Source organism: Elgaria multicarinata, chromosome 14 (genome assembly GCF_023053635.1).
Source record: "Elgaria multicarinata webbii isolate HBS135686 ecotype San Diego chromosome 14, rElgMul1.1.pri, whole genome shotgun sequence".
Taxonomy (NCBI): Eukaryota; Metazoa; Chordata; class Lepidosauria; order Squamata; family Anguidae; genus Elgaria; species Elgaria multicarinata.
The window spans coordinates 7,020,212-7,040,788 of NC_086184.1; the positions used below are offsets into that span (position 1 = coordinate 7,020,212).

At 46.3% G+C, this 20,577-nt stretch overlaps 1 protein-coding gene across 1 annotated transcript; it reads left to right on the forward strand.

The window, feature by feature from the left end:
- Positions 1 to 30: 30 nt before the first annotated feature.
- Positions 31 to 19,957, forward strand: MPHOSPH6 (M-phase phosphoprotein 6). Its single transcript, XM_063141497.1, has 5 exons — positions 31 to 190; positions 14,469 to 14,581; positions 14,772 to 14,862; positions 15,813 to 15,913; positions 17,613 to 19,957. The coding sequence occupies exons 1-5, from the start codon at positions 140 to 142 to the stop codon at positions 17,752 to 17,754; spliced, it is 498 nt and encodes a 165-aa protein (XP_062997567.1). The 5' UTR covers positions 31 to 139; the 3' UTR covers positions 17,755 to 19,957.
- Positions 19,958 to 20,577: the final 620 nt, after the last annotated feature.

Here is a 20,577-nt window from a genome sequence, read left to right on the forward strand (position 1 = left end):
TGCGCACAAAGGCTGCGCATGCCCAGTGGCGCTGCAGCGGGGTTGAGGCGCTACGACGAGGAGGTCGAGGCCCGAGGAGCCCTTGACAAGGCCGGAGTCGAGCCTCGAGCCCTGAGGAACCCTCGAGCCCGCCGTCGCCATGGCTCGGGACGTGAAGAGCAAGCTGTCCAAGAACCTCCTCCGCATGAAGGTACGACTCCGCGCTGAGGAGATTAGAAGCGGGAGCGGGCGAGGAGGGAAGCCCCGGCGAACGGCTTCGGAAAGGGGCGGGGCCGAGCCGACTCTCGCCGAACGGTTTCCGGAGATAGCCGAGGGCCAGCCGAGCGGGTGGAGCCGAGCGAGCTCGGCACGGGACGAAGGCGAGCCGAGTGGCTTCGGGCGTAGTCGGCGGCGCGCCGAGTCGAATGGAGCCGAAGGGCTTCGGGGCAGGCGAAGGCGAGCCGAACGGCTTCGCAGGCCGATTGAGCATAGCCCAGGCACTTCGGGGTAGGTGGAAAGAGGTGCTGGAGCTTAACCCCTGTACTTCTTTGTCTTTAGCTTTTCCTGGGAACCTTCCTTTACGCCCTTTAGGGCAAGTTGTGGTTCCTTGTGTAGATTTGGAAATGCACTCTGCACATGCCCAGGAGTAGATGCAAAATTACCGTTTCTATTTTCTTTATTTTTCTGACACTGGAGGAGGGGGAAAAGGTCCTGGGTCTGAGCCCCTGAACAGCAAAGGGACTTAAGTAGGGTGACCCTATGAAAAGGAGAACAGGGCTCCTGTATCTTTAACAGTTGCATAGAAAAGGGCATTTCAGCAGGTGTCATTTGTATATATGGAGAACATGGTGAAATTCCCTCTTCATCACAACAGTTAAAGCTGCAGGAGCTATACTAGAGTGACCAGATTTAAAAGAGGGCAGGGCTCCTGCACCTTTAACTGTTGTGATGAAGAGGGAATTTCACCAGGTTCTCCATATATACAAACGGTACCTGCTGAAATTTTCTTTTCAGTACAACTTTTAAAGATACAGGAGCCCTGCCCTCTTTTAAATCTGGTCACTCTAGTATAGCTCCAGCATCTTTAACTGTTGCAATGAAGAGGGAATTTCACCAGGTGCTGCATGCATATGAATGACACCTGCTGAAATGCCCTTTTCTATGCAACTGTTAAAGATACAGGAGCCCTGTCCTCCTTTTCATAGGGCCACCCTAACTTAAGAAAGGCTGAATTGGCAGCTTTGAGGATGCATGCTGGGTTGTGGCTTTTCAGTGTTGAGAGGAAAGCACTCTGTATATACTTGGAATAATAATAATAATAATAATAATAATAATAATAATAATAATATATTTCTTACCCGCCTCTCCACTTGGAACGACACAGGCAACTACAGCGAATATAAAACACATAAAAGCTGATTAAAACTATAGTATACATGATTAAAACATCCTGCAAAGTTTTAATATCCTTTCATTTCCACACCCGTTCAAAGATCTTCATGCAGAAGTAGAAAGATAACATTTTACAGACTGGGGGCAGAGTTTTAAAAGACTGAGACGCAATGGCTCAAAATTCCATACAGTTGATTCTTGAAGTTACTAAAAATGAATTTTCTTCCTTCTAGTCTCTGGAGGGAAGGAAACTTGTTTTAGTAATTTCAAGAGGTTACCACTCTATAGTTTGAGACTCTGTTAGGCTGAGTTTTGGTGGACCAGGCTAGGTTTTTAATAGGGCTGTTCTTCATTTTTTCTATGGAATATGGAACTCCATTTTGCCAGAAATGTTTCTCTGATGTTCTATTTCTGGGTTTCCCCGTAACTGGGGTTCTCTGGGCAGAGCTGATAGTACCTGAATCCATGGGTCTTCCAAATTTGAATTTTCTGGAATGTGCTTGGTTTCGTTATTAAAAAACCAAAAACAAGCGATCAAAAACAACAAGACTTTGTTTTATTTGGGGGGGGGGGGCCTGCAGGAGCACAGCTGTGCAAAGTGGAAGAGAGATTAAAAAGAGTGGAAGAAAGTGTGTTTGGGGGGTGGTGCATTTAAATGTTTACAGAAAACCAGGCAGGGGGAATGGAACAGTATTCCTGTAAAAGGGCATGGCTGGCTGGAACTCTGAACAGGAGCGTCCCAAACCACACTCCCATAGGCAGAAAACAGTCTCTCAAGATTCCAAAGGTGCTCACAGACCCAAAAAGGTTGCCTTATGTAGTGTTATAGGAGTTATTACAAGCTAAAGGTTGTTATTTTAGCAGCTAGACAGTATCAGAGGCAGTAAACTAATAATAATAATAATAATAATAATAATAATACTTACCCGCCTCTCCATTCTGATGGAGGCAGGGAACAGCAGCAAATATAAAATACATTAAAAAATATTCTAAAAACATCCTAAAATTCCACTGGATAGGCCTGCCGGAAGAGATCAGTCTTAATTGCTTTCTTAAATTCTAATAGACTGTCAAGTTGACGAGTCTCCTCCGGCAGGCCATTCCACGATCTGGGAGCAGCAGAAGAGAAGGTCCTCTGGGTAAAAGTTGTACAGCTAGTTTTTGCTGACTGAAGTACATTCTTCCCAGAGGACCTGAGTGTGCGGGGCGGATTATAAGGGAGGGTGTTGGGGAACATGGGTGGGAGTTTGCTAATGCCAGCCGTGTCCTGCTTGAGGGTCCCTGGCCGACAGCTGGTTGGCCCCTGTGTGAACAGAGTGCTGGACTAGATGGTCCCTTGGTCTGATCCAGCATCAGGGCACTTCTGATGTGCTTATGCCAATGGGCTAGTATTACCCACCATTTTCCTCGCTCATTTAATTACCCCCCCACCCCACGACTCATCAATGTAGCTGTGTGGCGATGCGGGGTGTGTGGGATGGGATATTAATAAAGCCCTGACCTAGCCGTTGCCCTTGGATTTGCAAATGCGGTGTTGAGTCCAAAGTGGAATTAGTCTCGGCTCAGCGGCTAATGGACTCCGTTCCTGTCCTGTAATGTAACACGTAATTCAGCTGAAGAACGCAGCGGCGTGATTGATGAGCGCTCCGTTTTCGGAGAACAACATCTGAGTTGAATTGCCATTAATTTTTTTAAAAATATAAATATTCATTAAATATGTATAACTCGATATAGCCAGGCCTTCATGGTTTGTTTGCTTTGGTTTTAACGTTTGTACCGTTCCGTTTTATCTCCATCTTTCAGGCTGTAGTTAAAAAGTGTGTTCAATCTAAGTAGCAAGCGAGATGTGTTTCTCTCTCTCTCCTTTCTTTCGCTCTCTCCTTGATGACTTGAAATTTAGAAAGCTGTTTTTGTAGGGTGACCATATGACAAGGAGGACAGGGCTCCTGTATCTTTAACAGTTGCATAGAAAAGGGAATTTCAGCAGGTGTCATTTGTATATATGGAGAACCTGGTGAAATTCCCTCTTCATCACAACAGTAAAAGTGCAAAAGTTATACCAGAGTGACCATATAGAAAGGAGGACAGGGCTCCTGTATCTTTAACAGTTACATAGAAAAGGGAATTTCAGCAGGTGTCATTTGTATATATGGAGAACCTGGTGAAATTCCCTCTTCATCACCACAGTTAAAGCTGCAGGAGCTATACTAGAGTGACCAGATTTAAAAGAGGGCAGGGCACCTGCATGAGGGGGTTGACTGAATCGAACGTGACTTAAGGTAGGGTGACCATATGAAAAGGAGGACAGGGCGCCTGTAGCTTTAACAGTTGCATAGAAAAGGGAATTTCGGCAGGTGTCATTTGTATATATGGAGAACCTGGTGAAATTCCCTCTTCATCACAGCAGTTAAAGCTGCAGGAGCTATACTAGAATGACCAGATTTAAAAGAGGGCAGAGCACCTGCAGCTTTAACTGTTGTGAGGAAGAGGATACTTCACCAGGTTCCCCATATATACAAATGACACCTGCAGAAATTCTCTTTTCGATACAACTGTTAAAGATACAGGAGCCCTTTCCTCCTTTTCATAGGGTCACCCTAGTTTTTGCAGGCTCCTACAAAATTGTTAATGGTACCAGGGTGGCTAAAAATTCGTGATTAAAAAACAACAACCATCCAAGGAGTACACAAGCATGTTACTATTTCAAGTAAAACGTTGGCGAATATAACTGAAACTTAATCCAGACAAGATGGAGGTACTGTTAGCGGGTGGTTCATTTGTCCGGCGAGGTGATGTTTGCCCTGTCCTGGACGGGGTTGCACTCTCCCTAAAGGATCGGGTCTGTAGTTTGGGGGTGCTCTTGGATCCAGAACTGTCACTTGAGGCACAGGTGAACTCAGTGGCAAAGAGCACCTTTTATCAGCTTAGGTTAATATACCAACTATGCCCTTATCTGGACAGAGATAGCCTAGCTACAGTTATCCATGCTCTGATAACCTCTCGTTTGGATTACTGCAATGCGTTATACGTGGGGCTGCCTTTGAAAACGGTCCGAAAACTTCAACTGGTACAAAACAGGGCAGCACGGTTACTAACAGGGACTGGCTGACGAGACCACATCATGCCAGTCCTTTTCCAGCTTCATTGGCTGCCAGTCCAGGTCCGGACCCGATTCAAAGTGCTGGTATTAACATTTAAAGCCCTAAACGGCTTGGGGCCAGGTTATCTGAAGGAACGCCTCCTCCCATATGTACCTGCCCAGACCCTAAGGTCATCCTCAGGGGTCCTTCTCCGTGAGCCCCTGCCAAAGGAAGTGAGGCAGGTGGCTACCAGGAGGAGGGCCTTCTCTGCTGTGGCACCCCGGCTGTGGAATGAGGTTCGCTTGGAACCTACATTATATGCTTTTAGACACCTTATTCTCCCAGCATTTTAACAGTCTATAAATAAATTTTAACTTGGTGTTTTAAATTTGTAATTTTGCATTGCTGCTGTTTTTATCTGGTTGAGCTTTTATATTGTATTTTGTACTATGGATTTATACTGTTGTTTTATACTTTGAATGTTTTTAATTTTTGTGAACCGCCCAGAGATCTCCGGCTATTGGGCGGTATAGAAATGTAATAAAATAAATAAATAAATAAAATAAATGTCATATTTTGTTGGGTCTAGCCCTGTGTTGTTTTCAAACATGGAATTCCTTTTCCTGCCACGTGCATTTAAAAAACATGCAACAATTGGTGCCGGGCCATAAGTATTAAGAAAGTGTACGTCTGTATTTCCTTTCTGCTCTTTGGGACTTTTGTATGCACAAGAAGCCTTAAAACGCAGCCCTCCTAGCTAGCTGGGATGTCTGTGTTTCTCGCGCGCGCATGCACGCCGCATTGAAGCAGAAATCTGGACAGCTTGCCTGCCAGTTTCCCCTGGGACGCTGCGTTAAACAAGATCAGCAAACTGACTTTCACTGGAGGCTACTTTCTGTTATCTTCCCAAATGCTTCGCTGCAGAGCTTGCAATCAAGTGAGCCTCCAGATCCCTGATGGAGCGCAGACTCCAAAGCTTCAGGGAGAGAGAGATTCTGAAAAGGGGAAGCAAAGCCAAGCAAAGCTTTTGCCGTCGAATCTCGGTTGCAAACCTTTGGGGACCAGCGATAGTTCAGGACTGTGAAAAGTTCATAAGTCGTGAACGTTCTACACAAATCCCTTCCCACAGACTACAGATGAATGGATCAGTCTATTTCTGGCGCGGGTCAATTTAACACATGTTCGTTCGTAAGCCCGGTTCCATCCTGTCTCTGCATTAATCTGACTGCAAGGGTGTGTGTGTGTGTTTTGATCACATTTTCTCCTGAAATTTCTCTACTTATTTTTTCTCCACGTTTGCGCTTGCTTAATGTCTGCACCTTTAAAATGTGTTTTGGTACGTGTTTTGAGCCAAGAATTGCATCACAACATGTTGAGAACTGCAGAATCCAAGGGATAACTGCGTCCCAGTCGGCACACTCCTTTGTGAAGTGGGGATCAGGTCAGTTCCCTTTGAAATGTGGACCAGGCAAAATCCTCAAACCTTCCTATCACCCACCTGTCCTTTAAGTCTCTCCTCAGGAAGCAGCTTGATAAGGGTCCTGACCAGGGCCGGTGCTACCATAGAGACCACTCAGGCGGCTGCCTAGAGCGCCAAGCTAAGAGGGGTGCAGGGCACAGCGCAGCACTCACGCGCATTGGCTGTGAGACGCCCAGCCCAAGGATTCAGCTGGGCCTGGGTGGGCAAGATGGCGCCCTGCACCCGCCCAGCTGAAGCGAAGCCAGGGATACTGGAGTGGGGCGGCTCCACGTTCGGACTTCTGGAACGCGCCTGGAAGAGAGAGAGAGAGAATGTATGGGTGAATTGGGTGCATGGAGTCTTTGAATGCATGTGTTCATGCGTGTGTTTGTTTGGAGTGAGTGATGCTGAGTGTGTGCATGCGTGTGAGTTGGGGGGGATGATTTGGAGGTGATATTCCTATCAAATAATGCATTTTAGACCCATAGACCTTCCTTTCCAATTTGTTTGTTATAATTGGCATGACGTATTTCTTGCACTTTAAAATAAATTTTGCAGTTTCAAGTTTTGTGCTTCGTATTTTTTCCAGGAAACATCTCTTCTTAAAAGTCAAAATTGGCATTTTTGGGGGGTGGGGTGGGGTGAAAGTAGCTCACCTTGCCTAGGGCGCAAAATAGTCTGGCACCGGCCCTGGTCCTGACGCACCATTTCGTAGGTTAACGAATTTCAGAATAACTGTACGGAGTGCATCCCTTTACCCCCAAACACTATGCAAATGATTTGTAAATTAGCAGTGTCCTTCGGCTCGTTTCCTGAATGGCCCTTGGCGCTGATTATTCACCCATCCAAAAATGGCACGTTGTGCTAATGGCGGAGGGAAGCCGCCCCCACCTTGGTGCTACATCGCACCTGGACAGGAGAATTTTAGTGCTGCTCCTAGCCTCGCTTCCTATTCCACCGCTTGATATATTTCCCCCAGGATGCCGTGGCTCGCTCCTGCAAGCCCAAACAAATGCTCATTTGCTGAGTTTTACTTGCCTTGCAGCTGTTGAAACCAGTAGTTAGATATTTTTATCTCAAGCTCTTGGGGCAAAGAAAGAAAGAAAAATTGTTGTTAACTTGAGTGCTTTGGGGGTTGGGGGGGGGGGTGGAAATTGCCCATTGAGACTTTTGATTGAAAGAGTAACTACTTACTTTGTAGAAGCGTCCTCTCTTCTCTCTCTCTCACACACACACCATCAGTCTCAAAAATAGGTGCCGTAATTATGGCATCGTCTAAATTTATTTAAGAAATTAGAGAGTTGATGGTGTGATTTTTGTAGTTGAAGCCATTTGCACAAACAGAGGGCACACAGCAGGAAAAGGGGTGAGTAGTAAGTGGGATAGGATGGAAGGGAATCAGGGCCGGTGCTACCATAGAGGCCACTCAGGCGGCTGCCTAGAGCGCCAAGGAAAAGGGGGCGCCGAACGCCACACCTGGAAGCTGCTCTCCCACAGCGGCTCTGAGAAGGCGGCTTCCGGGCGCGCCGTTCCAAAGCCGCCCACCCACCCCAGTGTCCTCATTTCGCTTCGGCTGGGCGCCATCCCAGCTGAAGCAAAGCCATGCCCGCCGCCCCCCCCTCCAGCGTCCTGGCTTCATTTTGGATGGGTGGGTGCTGAAGCGAAGCCAGAACGCTGGGGTAAGGGGGCTTCGGAATGGCGCACCTGGAAGTCGCTCTCCCGGAGCGGCTTCCGGCCAGGCGCGCCGTTCCAAAGCTCCCCACCCCCACCCCAGGATCCTGGCTTCGCTTCGGCTGGTCAGGCGAGATGGCGCCCTGCCCCAGGTATGCTGGGGTGGGTGTGGGTGGCTGAAAGCAGCTCGCCTGCCTAGGGCGCAAAATAGTCTGGCACCAGCCCTGAAAGGGAATAGATGCTGACACCATGGGCTCATCTACACCAAGCAGGTTATTCCACTATGAAAGCAGTATACAAAGGGCAGGAGCCACACTCCTGTGTTATAGTGATGTTGAAGTGCACTGCAGGATCTACACTGCTGCTCTACAGTGGTAATGAAGTGCATCGACAACTGTTGGGGCCCATGGCACAGCTACACCAAGGAGAATATAACACTATGAAAGTGGTATGAAAGCAGTATATGGTGTGTGTCAATGAGTCCCAACAGTTGTCAGTGCACTTGAAAACCACTATAAAGCAGTAGTGTGGCTCCTGCCTTTTATATACCACTTTCATCCCAGTTTCATAGTGGAATAGCCTGCTTGGTGTAGATGAGCCCCATGTTAATACAGGGGTGGGTGATCTTCCGCAGAGATTAAAAACCCCTTCTTTTAAATCGTTTTGGTATCTCTGCAAGATTTCTGGTTTAACTCCATGCCATGTTCATATTGAATGCGTATGGAAGGGGTCGCAGTTTCTCTTCTGCGTTTTCAGTAAGGGTTGATGCAGAGGCTACATAGGTTTTTAGTCCCACAATCATCTGGGACTACAAGAATCATAGAATAACAGAGTTGGAAGGGGCCTACAAGGCCATCGAGTCCAACCCCCTACTCAATACAGGAATCCACCCTAAAGCATCCGTGACAGATGGTTGTCCAGCTGCCTCTTGAAGGCCTCTAGTGTGGGAGAGCCCACAACCTCCCTAGGTCACTGGTTCCATTGTCGTACTGCTCTAACAGTCAGGAAGTTTTTCCTGATGTCCAGCTGGAATCTGGCTTCCTTTCACTTGAGCCCGTTATTCCGCGTCCTGCACTCTGGGAGGATCGAGAAGAGATCCTGGCCCTCCTCTGTGTGACAACCTTTTAAGTCTTTGAAGAATGCTCTCATGTCTCCCCTCCATCTTCTCTTCTCCAGGCTAAACATGCCCAGTTCTTTCAGTCTCTCTTCATAGGGCTTTGTTTCCAGACCCCTGATCATCCTGGTTGCCCTCCTCTGAAGAAGTATCTGGGGAAACCATAACACTACTTGTGTTACTTTCATCTGTTACTCCCTTGAAATTTTGATGGGACGCTCTTTAGGCTGTATGTTACTTTGGAAAATGTCAAGCAAATTGGTGGTGCACACCTTCCAAGGATGAAGCGAGGGCCAGGCTTGTCACAATCCTTACTCTCCTAGGAAGGATTACTTTTCGATCCCTAGCCTACCCTGGTCCTCCACCCCTGCACATTCTGGAAACATCTTCACCTCTTCGTTGCTGCTCGCTTACTGTGCAACAGCCTGTCCCCCACTGCTTTAAAATCTGAGAGCTTTATTTATTTATATAAAAAGAGTAAATGACCCAGTGAGGTTCCATGGCTGTGTTGGACTAGAATTAGGGCTGTGCACAGACACCCCCCTTCACAACCTGCTTCGGAGGCTGATTCAGGACTGGTAGAGTTGTCCTGGTCCACCTTGGCCAGAATAGGGCCTGATCCACTCCGGATCCAAATCACTCTGGATCAGCCAGGTGTGAGGCTGAGGGCGGTCATGGGCTCCCTAACCCAAGGTCACTCCCCAAACGCAATCCAGTGACCTGCTGCCACACCCCACCCCACCCCCAGCCATACTCATACCTGGGACTTACCAGACCCATCTTCCCCCACCTGGCAGCTGTGCGCTCCTCCATGGGGGGCACCATTTTTATTGGAGATGAGGTCTCGGCCTCATCGTAGATCTACGTTACACACAGCAGCAGCCTTAAAGGGCCATTTCCAGAAATCAGAACATTGGGTTAGTCCTTGGGAAATTGGTGGTGCTATATAAGCAAGAGGGGTGACTCTACAGTAGGGGCAAGGAAGCCCTTTCAGCCTGACGGCAGCATGTCATCTTGGAGTGGCTGGCAGCAGGGCAAAAGACGTGGTGTCAAAATACCAACATATTTTAGCTTAAAGCACTCACTGCAAGTAACAGTCTTAGGAGAGGCATTTCAGCTGTTTAGAATGGAGGAAAAACTGCACAAAAGCTGAGGAACAACCAAACAATTGGGAGAAATGGGGTGGGGGACAGCAGAAAGGAGGTAGTTGTCTGGGGAATCCCAGGTGGGTTGAATTTGACCCTGGGAATTGAGACTCTGCATCCCTACTGGTCCCTGTCAACTTTGGACCCAGGAAGCTTCATTATACAGTCAACACTAAATCATTGGCCTATTGAGTTCAGTCCACTGGCTTTCAAACAGGAGCCTTTTCCAGGCCATCTGGGGACTGATCCTGGGACCTTGTGCGTGCAAAACACATGCTCTCCTACTTCGCTACGGCCCTTAGCTTGAAAGTAGGTAGGAGGCTGCCTTATACGGCTCAGACTGTCGGTCCATCTAGTTCAGTGTTGCTGACATTGACTGGCGGTGACTCCGAGTTTTGGAGCTGAGCCTTTTCTAGTGGTAAAGCAGCAGTTTCTGCAGCTGAAACTCTCCCCACGGCCTGAGTTTGATCCCAGCGGAAGCTGGTTTCAGGCAGCCGGCTCGGGTCGACTCAGCCTTCCATCCTGCCGAGGTCAGTAAAATGAGTACCCAGTTAGCTGGCGGAAAGGTAATAACGGCCGGGGAAGGCAATGGCAAACCACCCTGCTATAAGGCCTGCCAAGAAAACATCAGCGAAAGCTGGCGTCCCTCCAAGAGTCAGTAATGACTCAGTGCTTGCACGAGAGGATCCTTTCCTTTCCCTGGAGAGGCCAGGTTGAACTTCAACCATCTACATGCAATGCATGTGCTCTACCACTCTGCTGGGGTCCTTTCCACAAACGGGAAGCTGAACAACCCTCACTATATGTGCTAGAGCGTGTCCACAGGTATGCAGAAAAGGTGCCCTATCAGCAATGCCAGAATTTATTTTTCACCCAGTATGGATTGAATCTTCCTAGTGTGAGGCATTCCCCCACCTCCACCTTCACACCTGAACCATTAAAATAGCAAACTGATTCTTCAATTGTCCTCATTCAGTGTCTTAGGAATACCCTCTTAACATGAAAGGTGTTCGTGCATCCTTAAATCAGTAGCTTGGGGCGTTTGGAAATCTTGCTGAACCTCATTAAATCATAATGCTTTCCCTGCATTTATGAAATGGATTTTCCGGCCTTAAGAGAAGTTACCATCACTTGTTAATTTTTTTATTATGAAAACACAGTACAAAGAGACATGAGAAAGCCCACGTTTTCTAACCCTGCCGTTTTGTAAGGCTAAAATGCTCTCTTGTGTTTAAATATGTCATTTATTTAAAGGGTGTATATGCCGCCTTTCTATCCTAAGGGTCTGCAGGGTGGCTAATGTTTTATAGTACTAACAATGAAACTCATTAAAGCACAATTAAAGAAAAGAAATACATTAAAACCAGACCCCAAACCAGAACGGCAGCACAGAACTAAAAGTGCGACAGCCATTAAAAATAGGAATAAAAATATCAGAAAGGAGAAACTACTGGTTAATGTGGAATTATATGGAATCGTGCAGGGGTTTTGTGGGACATATTCAATTCCGTGCCAAATCTCAAGTGTACCTTGATTGACTAACACTAGTATAGATATATAACAGTGGCGTCGAACCTCAAGGCTGTGGGCCAGGTCTGGTGCACCTTGGGTCCTAAGCCAGGTTTTCTCCATTCCCTCCATCGCCCATCCTTTTGACAGTTTCTTTACCTTTGCACAGTCACCCACCCACCCCGGCCCCAGTTCTGAAAGGCAGAAATGCTTCTCCTCTAAGACTTCGTGACTGGCAGAATTTATTTAAAGCATTTTTATAGCACCGCCCCACCATTTCTGGCTTCGAGGCGCTTTACAATAACATATAAAGGAAAGGAAGGAAAGGAACCTCTCGTGCAAGCACTGAGTCATTAATGACTCTTGAAGGGACGCCAGCTTTCGCTGACATTTTCTTGGCAGGCCTTATAGCGGGGTGGTTTGCCGTTGCCTTCCCCGGTCGTTATTACCTTTCCCCCAGCTAACTGGCTACTCATTTTACCGACCTCGGGAGGATGGCAGGCTGAGTCGACCCGAGCCGGCTGCCTGAAACCAGCTTCCGCTGGGATCGAACTCAGGCCGTGGGGAGAGTTTCAGCTGCAGAAACTGCTGCTTTACCGCTCTGCGCCACACGAGGCACATTCCATTAAAACCCTCACCTCAAACCATTAGAAGACCTCAACCCAATTTAAACCATCCCCTCCCCAAATTCTTGTAAAAATAAAAATGCCTTTCAAAAGCGTTTGAAGCAATTGAGAGTGGGAGCCTGTCTAATCTCCAGGGGCACATTGTTCCATAACCGGGGGCCAGCCACTGAAAAAGCCCTGGCCCCGGTACATTCCAATTTGTAGCGGGGGACCATCAGGGCACCCTGCTCCTGAAAGCAAGTCTGCCAATGGTGAGACACAGGAGAAACGCGAGTGCTCAGGTATCCAGGACCCAAGCAATGCAGGGCTTTATACCTGGTCAACAAGACCTTGTAGTGCACCCTAGCAGCCACCGGCAGCCAATGGAGCTCTTGAAGCACCAAAGTGATAGAAGACCACTTTGGGAGCCCCTTGACCAACCTGGCTGCTGCATTTTGTACAGCCTGTAGGCATTGGATTTGCTTCAAGGGAAGCCCTGTATACAACAGGTTGCAATCGTACAGTCTGGAAAGAGCCAGGGCCTGGACTGGGGTGGTAAGATCAGCCTCTGACAGAAAGGGGCGAACTTGGCGGAGCACATGGAGTTGATAAAAGCAATTCCGAACCACAGCCCCCACCTGTGATGACATAGTTAGGGACTGGTCAAGAATGAACTTCATGAACTTTAAGCTAAACAGTATGAACTTCAAGCTAAAATACGTTGATATTTTGGCTGCCCCCCCTCTTGCCTTCAGCTCCGCCCACCCCTGGAATGCAGCCCCCAACACCTTCTCCGGCCCTTGAATTGAACAAGTTTCAACAACCTTTTGTATATAGGATAGAAAAACACCAATTAGATATCTGTTAGGTAAACATAGTATCTAGCTGTTCTATTTGCCAGGATTGTTCTGCTCCCACTCTGATAAATCATCTGTCCCTGTTTTTCTCCCTATTTTGGTCTTTTGGGAATGCCTTGTTGTATATGACGGGCGTCGTCTGCAACGTGCTTCAACACTCTCCCTGGGGGCCTTTATAGAAGTTAATGGGTGGGTGGATGCATCTAGGCCTAGTACACATGCATGTGCAATAAGGTAGCCCTGCTGTGCACAGCTTGCCATTCCACACACCAAAGCTGACATAGTTCTGTAAATAATTGCAAGAGAGCACACACAGGAGATCATGCACAGCTCTGGTGGGTGGGTGGGTTCTCTAGCGGTTTTTTGTGCTTCCTTTTTGTGCGCACATTTCCATGAGCAGAAGCGCTCTCCCTCCCTCCCCCTCTCTCTCCTTCAACCCTAAGAGTTGTCCTTGCATGCTTATACCTCCTCCTTCCTTTTCAGTAGCCTCATTTTGGCTACACAGTCATTGGCTCAGTTCAGACAGCACGTTTCTCTACACAATGGGAAAACTCCACTCAACAGTTGAGTTTTTAGGAGGAAATCTCCACACAACATTTTCTAACTCCACCATCGCGTAACTCTGGGCTCCCGTGGAGTTGAGTAAAATCCATTGCGATGTTTGACTGACAGTTCCTCCACCCACTCTCCTCCCCTGGTCTTCCCAATGGTATCCCATCAGCCATTGCTGCAAAAGAACAATCCCGGCAGCTCTCCTAGAGCAGCACTCCGTCCTTTCGCCACTCTTGCCTGGGTACTCTGTAGCCAATGGGAAAGATCAACCCAACGGAAAATTCCATGGAGCCCACCACAGAACACGCAACACAATGGTTGTGCAAGAACTCTCCTCTGCACAGCGTGGATATTCAGCATGGAGTGTTTTCCAAGGAAAAACCCTCCACTGTGGGGTGGAGATTCTTGCCAGACCACACATTTCTCAACGGTGGTGTAAAAACTCCACCATGGAGTTCTAAAACCCCCATAAAGGAATGTGTTGTCTGAACTGAGCCATTATATCTCAATACCCAAGTTTGTCCTTCGTACATATCAGCCCTTCCCAGCTTGGTGCCCTCCAGACATGTGGGACTTCAACTCCCATCACTCTCAGCCGACATGGCCAAGGGTCAGGAATGCTGTGAGCTGTTGTCCAAAACGTTTGGAGGGTTCCAGTTTGGGGAACGATATTGTATAAGAATAAAAAATAAATTTGCTTTTTCCTTTAGCCTCACTTGTCAGAAAGTGGTGTCTTTTCTTCTCTCCGTACCACAGGTGGACAGCTTGAGGGCCTGCCAGATGTTTGGCCTTCAGCTCCCATCATGCCTCCACACTGACATGGGCTGATGGGAATTTTAGGCCAAGACAGCACATTGTTCACCTCTGCTCTATACTCGGATTATTGATGCCTACCCATTTAGGGGGCCACGCCATGCATCTGGTTCAGGAAAGCTTATGGCCCAGCAAATTTGTGACAGCATTTTTAAGTTGCCTGCAGATCCTTTGTATTTTCTGCAACATGCATACACGCCTACCCCGACTAGCAATTCCGTGTCAGAATATACATGTTTAAACAGCAGGCGTTTTGATCGTTATGAGACCCTTTATGCCTCTTCCATTTCAGTTCATGCAAAGGGGCTTGGATTCGGAAACCAAGAAGCAGCTTGAAGAGCAAGAAAAGAAAATAATCAGTGAGGAGCATTGGTTTTTGGATCTACCCGAACTCAAGGAAAAGGAGTAAGTTTATTGCGTTGCTGTCCATGCATGGGTGGGAGTAAGCTGGAAAAAACGAAACACAAATACCCTCTAAAACCGGAGAGCGAACCTTGACGTTTGTTTTTTTAAATTTCCTACCAAGGTGCTGACTAAGCTAAACTTGCGTCTTTGTCTCTCTTAAGGCCTGTCCTGTTTTATGATTTCTTTGCAGGAGCTTTATCATAGAAGAAAGGAGTTTTGCGCCATGTGAGGACCTCTTGTACGGCAGGATGTCATTTAAAGGTTTCAATCCTGAAGTCGAGGTATTGGCACCTTTATCTCCTCCGGTTCGGGTTGAGCATCGTTGCTAAGAGACTGACCGAAGAAGCACGAAATCCCTGGGTCGGGATTTCACCTTTGCTGCAACCCTACTAAGCAGCCTTAGGCAGGGGCACTGTTCCTTCATCCGCATTCCCTTTCCCCCATCCCAAATATACAGTTGACCATACTCAGAGGGCGGTTTCACAGATGGTTGAGCAATGGATGTGAAGCTTTGAATGCCATAAGTGCTATGTAGGTTTGTAATGAATGCTGTTCAGCTGAACATGTGAGGGCTAAAACTGTATAGGGTAGGATGCAGAAACTAAGGTCTGTGGAGTCAAATCTAGCCCTCCTGGGTTCCCCAGATGGGCACACACACACACGCAATTCTTTGGTGGATTTCTGGGTTTTGTGTAGTCCTCCCCACCATTCTAAAAAGTCAAAATGCCTCTTCTAAGACTTACTTACTGGCAGTAAGAGCTATAAGATGAAATATGCCGGTATTTGCAGCCCGCCTCCTTTCCTTCAGCTCCGCCCACCGCTGGAACATGGTTCCCAAGAACGTTTCCAAAATGGAGTTCAGGTCTTTGGTTTGAAAACAAAGTCCGACAGCCCGGCCCTTAAAGGCTAAGGAATGTATTGGGTCCTAAACCTTTGTGGGCTTGAAGTTACCAGGAAGCCGAAAGCATTTATGCCACAATCGATCTGTTATTCATAATAAGTCTCTATTTTGTGTTTGGTCAGTATGATATTAATTCTGGTCCATTTCTTGCAGCTGGGTAGAAGGCAAAGAAGTGGTTGAAAGCTTGCAGGCACATGTCTGCTTTTTGCATGTGCTTCTCTTTTCCTTTCCTTTTTTTAATGATGATATTCTCTTATTGCCAAATCTGTCTCCTTGACTTTCTTCAAGGAGTGTAATACTTAAACTGATATACTCGTTTTTCATTTTCAGAAGTTAATGATCCAGATGAACTCGAGGTACAAGACGGAAGAAATCGAAGAGGAAGATAACGCTATGGAGGCTGATGTATCGGATGAAGAAATGGCCAGGAGGTAACCGTTACCATTTATGACATAGATAACATTACCAAGAAGATGTGTAGCTCCTTTTCCTCCCTATAAAATGCAAACCTCCAAAATGACCCAAATGCTAATGTACAGAACACTTGTTTTTTTTAAAAAAAAGAGAGTATTTTTTAGTGAAAAATAAGCTGTTGACCTGATGAGATGTTTTTTAAACCCTTTGCTTTCTTCAAGCAGCTTAGGTAGAAATTAGCCACAACCATTAACTTGTTTCAGTTTACCGCCATCCATTTCCTTAAGAGAGGGATCTCGGGAAATAATGTATAACCCTTGCTAGAATTTTTTTAAAAAAAATGGGTTATGGCATTTGTTGTGTGTAAAAGTCAGACGGGATGCCACAACTGGAGGCTCAAAGGCCAGTTTTAAATTTTAAGTATTATACCCCTGATCTGCCGTCAGACCAGGTCTCCAATGGGGTTCTACAGATAGTTGCTGTCCATCTTTGAGAGGCAGCGAGAACGGCGAGGGAGGGGTGGAACGAGTATGCACCTCATCCCCCGTCCACATGTGTACAGCTTTTACATGGGGAAGGAAAGGAAAGGAACCTCTCGTGCAAGCACTGAGTCATTACTGACTCTTGGAGGGACACCAGCTTTCGCTGACGTTTTCTTAGCAGGCCTTATAACGGGGTGGTTTGCCCTTGCCTTCCCCGGCCGTTATTCCCTTTCCCCCAGCTAACTGGGTACTCATTTTACCGACCTTGGGAAGATGGAAGGCTGAGTCGACCCGAGCTGGCTGCCTGAAACCAGCTTCCGCTGGGATCGAACTCAGGCCGTGGGGAGAGTTTCGGCTGCAGAAACTGCTGCTTTACCGCTCTGCGCCACACGGGGAGAATGCCTGAATAGGGCTGATAGATTGGATTGGGCTGATGGTTTGAATATGAGTTTTCAATTTAAGGTGGCAGCGTTCTTACCTTCAAATCGATACATACTGAAGGGATATCTCATACAGGATCCTGAATGTTGTTGAACGTTTCTAACTCAGGAGATTAGAGACGATGGGTGGATTATTATTTTTTGCACAGCTTTTAATGCTCAAATTAAAAGTATGTCAGCCTTCCCCCAATCTATTTCCCTGCAGATGTGTTGGGCTGCAACTCCTGTATTGGCTAAGAATTATAAGAATTGCACGCCAACACATCTGGAAGTTACCAGGTTGGGGAAGGTTGATGTCTGAAACGCTGCATCCTTAAGAAGAACTTAGAAGGTCTTGAATCATAGAATCCATCGAGTCCAACCCCCTGCTCAATGCAGGAATCCACCTTAAAGCATCAATGACAGATGGTTGTCCAGCTGCCTCTTGAATGCCTCTCATGTGGAAGAGCCCACCACCTCCCTAGGTCACTGGTTCCATTGTCATACTGCTCTAACAGTCAGGAAGTTTTTCCTGATGTCCAGCTGGAATCTGGCTTCCTTTAACTTGAGCCCATTCTTCCGTGTCCTGCACTCTGGGAGGATTGAGAAGAGATCCTGGCCCTCCTCTGTGTGACAACCTTTCAAGTATTTGAGGGGTGCTATCATGTCTCCCCTCAATCTTCTCTTCTCCAGGCTAAACGTGCCCAGTTCTTTCAGTCTCTCCTCACAGTCTCTTCCTCCACCCTTAATGTTCTCAAAGAAAAAACAGTCCCCCTTTCTTCTTTCTTTTTTTAAATATATTGTGTTCTTGACAGGTATGAAACTTTAGTGGGGACTATCGGGAAGAAATTCTTAAAGAAGAGAGACCGGCACGTTCTGCAAGACACAGAGGAGGATGAAAACAGTAACAAATGGCCAAGCCAAGCAAAGAAAATGTTTTTAAAACCCCAGGATTAAACGACGCGGATGATTTGTGTGTCCTTTGGGCTGCAGAAATCTGTTTTGTACCACGATAATGCAAGTTCTCTTTTGTAAATGGCTGGATCTCTTTATGTCTTTGGGACAGACGCATTTTTCAGAGTAGATGGGCGCATAATGGATGTTATACATCCTCGTCTCTCTGCGCACATTTTTAGCATGGGAATCTGAGCAGCGCAAGGACTTGAGCGGTGAATGTAAGTAGAAAGGTGGTCACATGGGGTTGAGAGCAACATTAGATTACGATTCTAACGGCAAACAAAATATTTCAAAGGCAAGTGAGTTATGGTCCTCGTCATGAGACAACGCTGCTTCCATTGCTTTTTTTTTTTTTTAAAAAAAAAAAAGATATTATTGTTATTGCACATTTTGCTTTAGAAAGATTATGGAGGGAGGGAGATTTGCTGGGGAAGCATTTCTTTTTTAAAACAACCACAAGGGAACATGTTTATTTGATTTATGCCCTTGAAAAGTATTTTATTGTAATGGAGCATACTTTTATTTTCTAGGGAAGTTTTAAGGTGCCATGCCTAATACTTTTGTTAATGGAAACTGTGTCTCTTCCTGAATAAAATTACCTGGCCAACTTGTAGAAACCTCAACCATTTGCAATAGAAGTATGGCTTTCCATTAATTATTGAGATGCATCAGCAACTTTGACCTATGTTATTATTGCATTATTATTATTATTATTATTATTATTATTATTATTATTATTATTTGTAAGCCATTACAGGGTAAAGACAAGTGTCAATCCCTAAAACTAACACAATACCAATTGATAAAATATATAAGCCCAGGGACAGATAGTTAAACTTTCCAGTGCAGTCCAAGACTAAGCTATAATAATGAAAGAGGATGTGTGTTTATCTGTATCCATCCGACAGCACCATAGCAACGTGACTGAAAAATGTAAGCATCTGAAACTTGGTGTGCATACTAAAGGCACCGTAGGGGTGTGCACCTCATAGCTACTTTGTTTTTAAAACCCATTAATTCATTATAGTTGATGTTAATATATCCATGTTGTTGAAGCCTGTAGTAACCTCTTCAGCCACTAGGGGCAGGCTTCCCTAACCAGCACATGGCTTTGTAGTCCATACAGCTTGAAGCCAGAGGAGATTAGTAGACCAAGGAACTGAGTTATACACTTGCACACACACACACTATGGGGTAACACCTGTCCCCCATAATGGAGTGGACACACCTTTTCCTCAGAGGGCTATAGAGGTGCCCCATGGCAGAAGATGGGCCTAGAGATGCCGGCAGGCGTGACTACACACAAATGGGATGGGCACAATACGGACACTTCTAATGGTTGTGTAAGTTCGTTTGATGGCTTTGCTTGAACAGCCCTTCAAACCAAGGGCTATTTCAGCCCATACGAAGGCAGATCAGCTTGCTAGTAAACAATATAATCATTAGCCAGTTCCCCAGAAGCGCCAGTTGCAGAGAATTGCAACCAGTTTTCTTGGCTTGCCACTGTAAAAAGTCCTCGATGCCAAGGTATCTAGCAGAGGGGTCATCTGCATGAAGTCTAGGAGTTTCCTAAAACGATCAGGGGTTGGGCCTTCGAAACAATTAGACCTCACACCCTCCCAAATTGGAGCTGAGCTTCCATTTAAGCTTCCACTCTCATCAGGATAGTCATCAGTCTATTCTTCCCTTCAAATGAAGAGAGCATGGTGTCCGTGCTCCGCACCACATTGCCAAGGGATGAGCATGCAGTACTGGGTTGAAGCTTCCCATTCACAAATGGCCAGAGAGGGCAGATATGGATCACTTTGACTATCCGGACATCCCACAATGCTCTGCTTACCCAACAGGCTCTCTGCATGTAACAAGTGTGTAAACCAGAGATACAGGCCCTGCTGATCACGTGTGGTCCAAGATACGTAGCATGTGGGCGGCGAATGATCCCTTCCTGGGTATCTCTCCACTAAACACCAGGCAGACCTTCTTCGTTGCAGCGATAGGGTTGTATTCTGAAGCTCATATTGATGGCTATTGGAAGTGAAAACGTGCGAACATTCATCGCCTAAAATCTTTCAGTGTTTATGGTCAGGGAAGATTAAACATTTTGAATTCAATAGATTTGGAGAGAATCACTGTATGGGTCTGTCGTGTCTTCCTAATTGAAATTCCTTAGCAACGTCACATTAAATATCATGGACACTTCTCAGCAATTATGTGCTGTGTGTGTTGCGTTTTTGAAGGTGGGGGGAACACTGATAGTTTTCCAGGTATGTCTGCTGAAAGAAATACTCTGTTTATTTGAATTGTTTTTATCCCACGCCTCAAAAAGGCTCTCAGAGTGGCCAAGATGTAATCAGTGAAACAACCCGTCACTGCCCACAGGCTTACAATCTAAAAAGACATGAGATGCAAGGAAAAAAGATACCGTGAGAGAAGAGGATTTCTTTTTAGTACGTGCAGGCTCTTGAGAAAGGAGCTTGAAAAAAGGGATTGACACCGTCAGTATAAATACAGTACCGTAAAAATGTTGGACAGCTCATTGAAGCAAGGCACAAAACTCAATTATATGGAATATAAGAAGCAAAATGTCCACAGCCGTTTGCACATATGACATATAGATGAAAATCTTACTCTCACAAACACTTCATTAGCTATTCAAGATGAATCACACGTGTAAAGAGAGTGAGTCTTTCTAACCCAAGAAGGGGGTCTTATTACTGTCAGAAAAACCTGATACATTATCTTCTTCAGTTTTCCAGGGCTAATTAAATGCTACTGGGTCAATTACTCAAAACCTGACCGCAGTGTTCCACCAATCAGAAACAA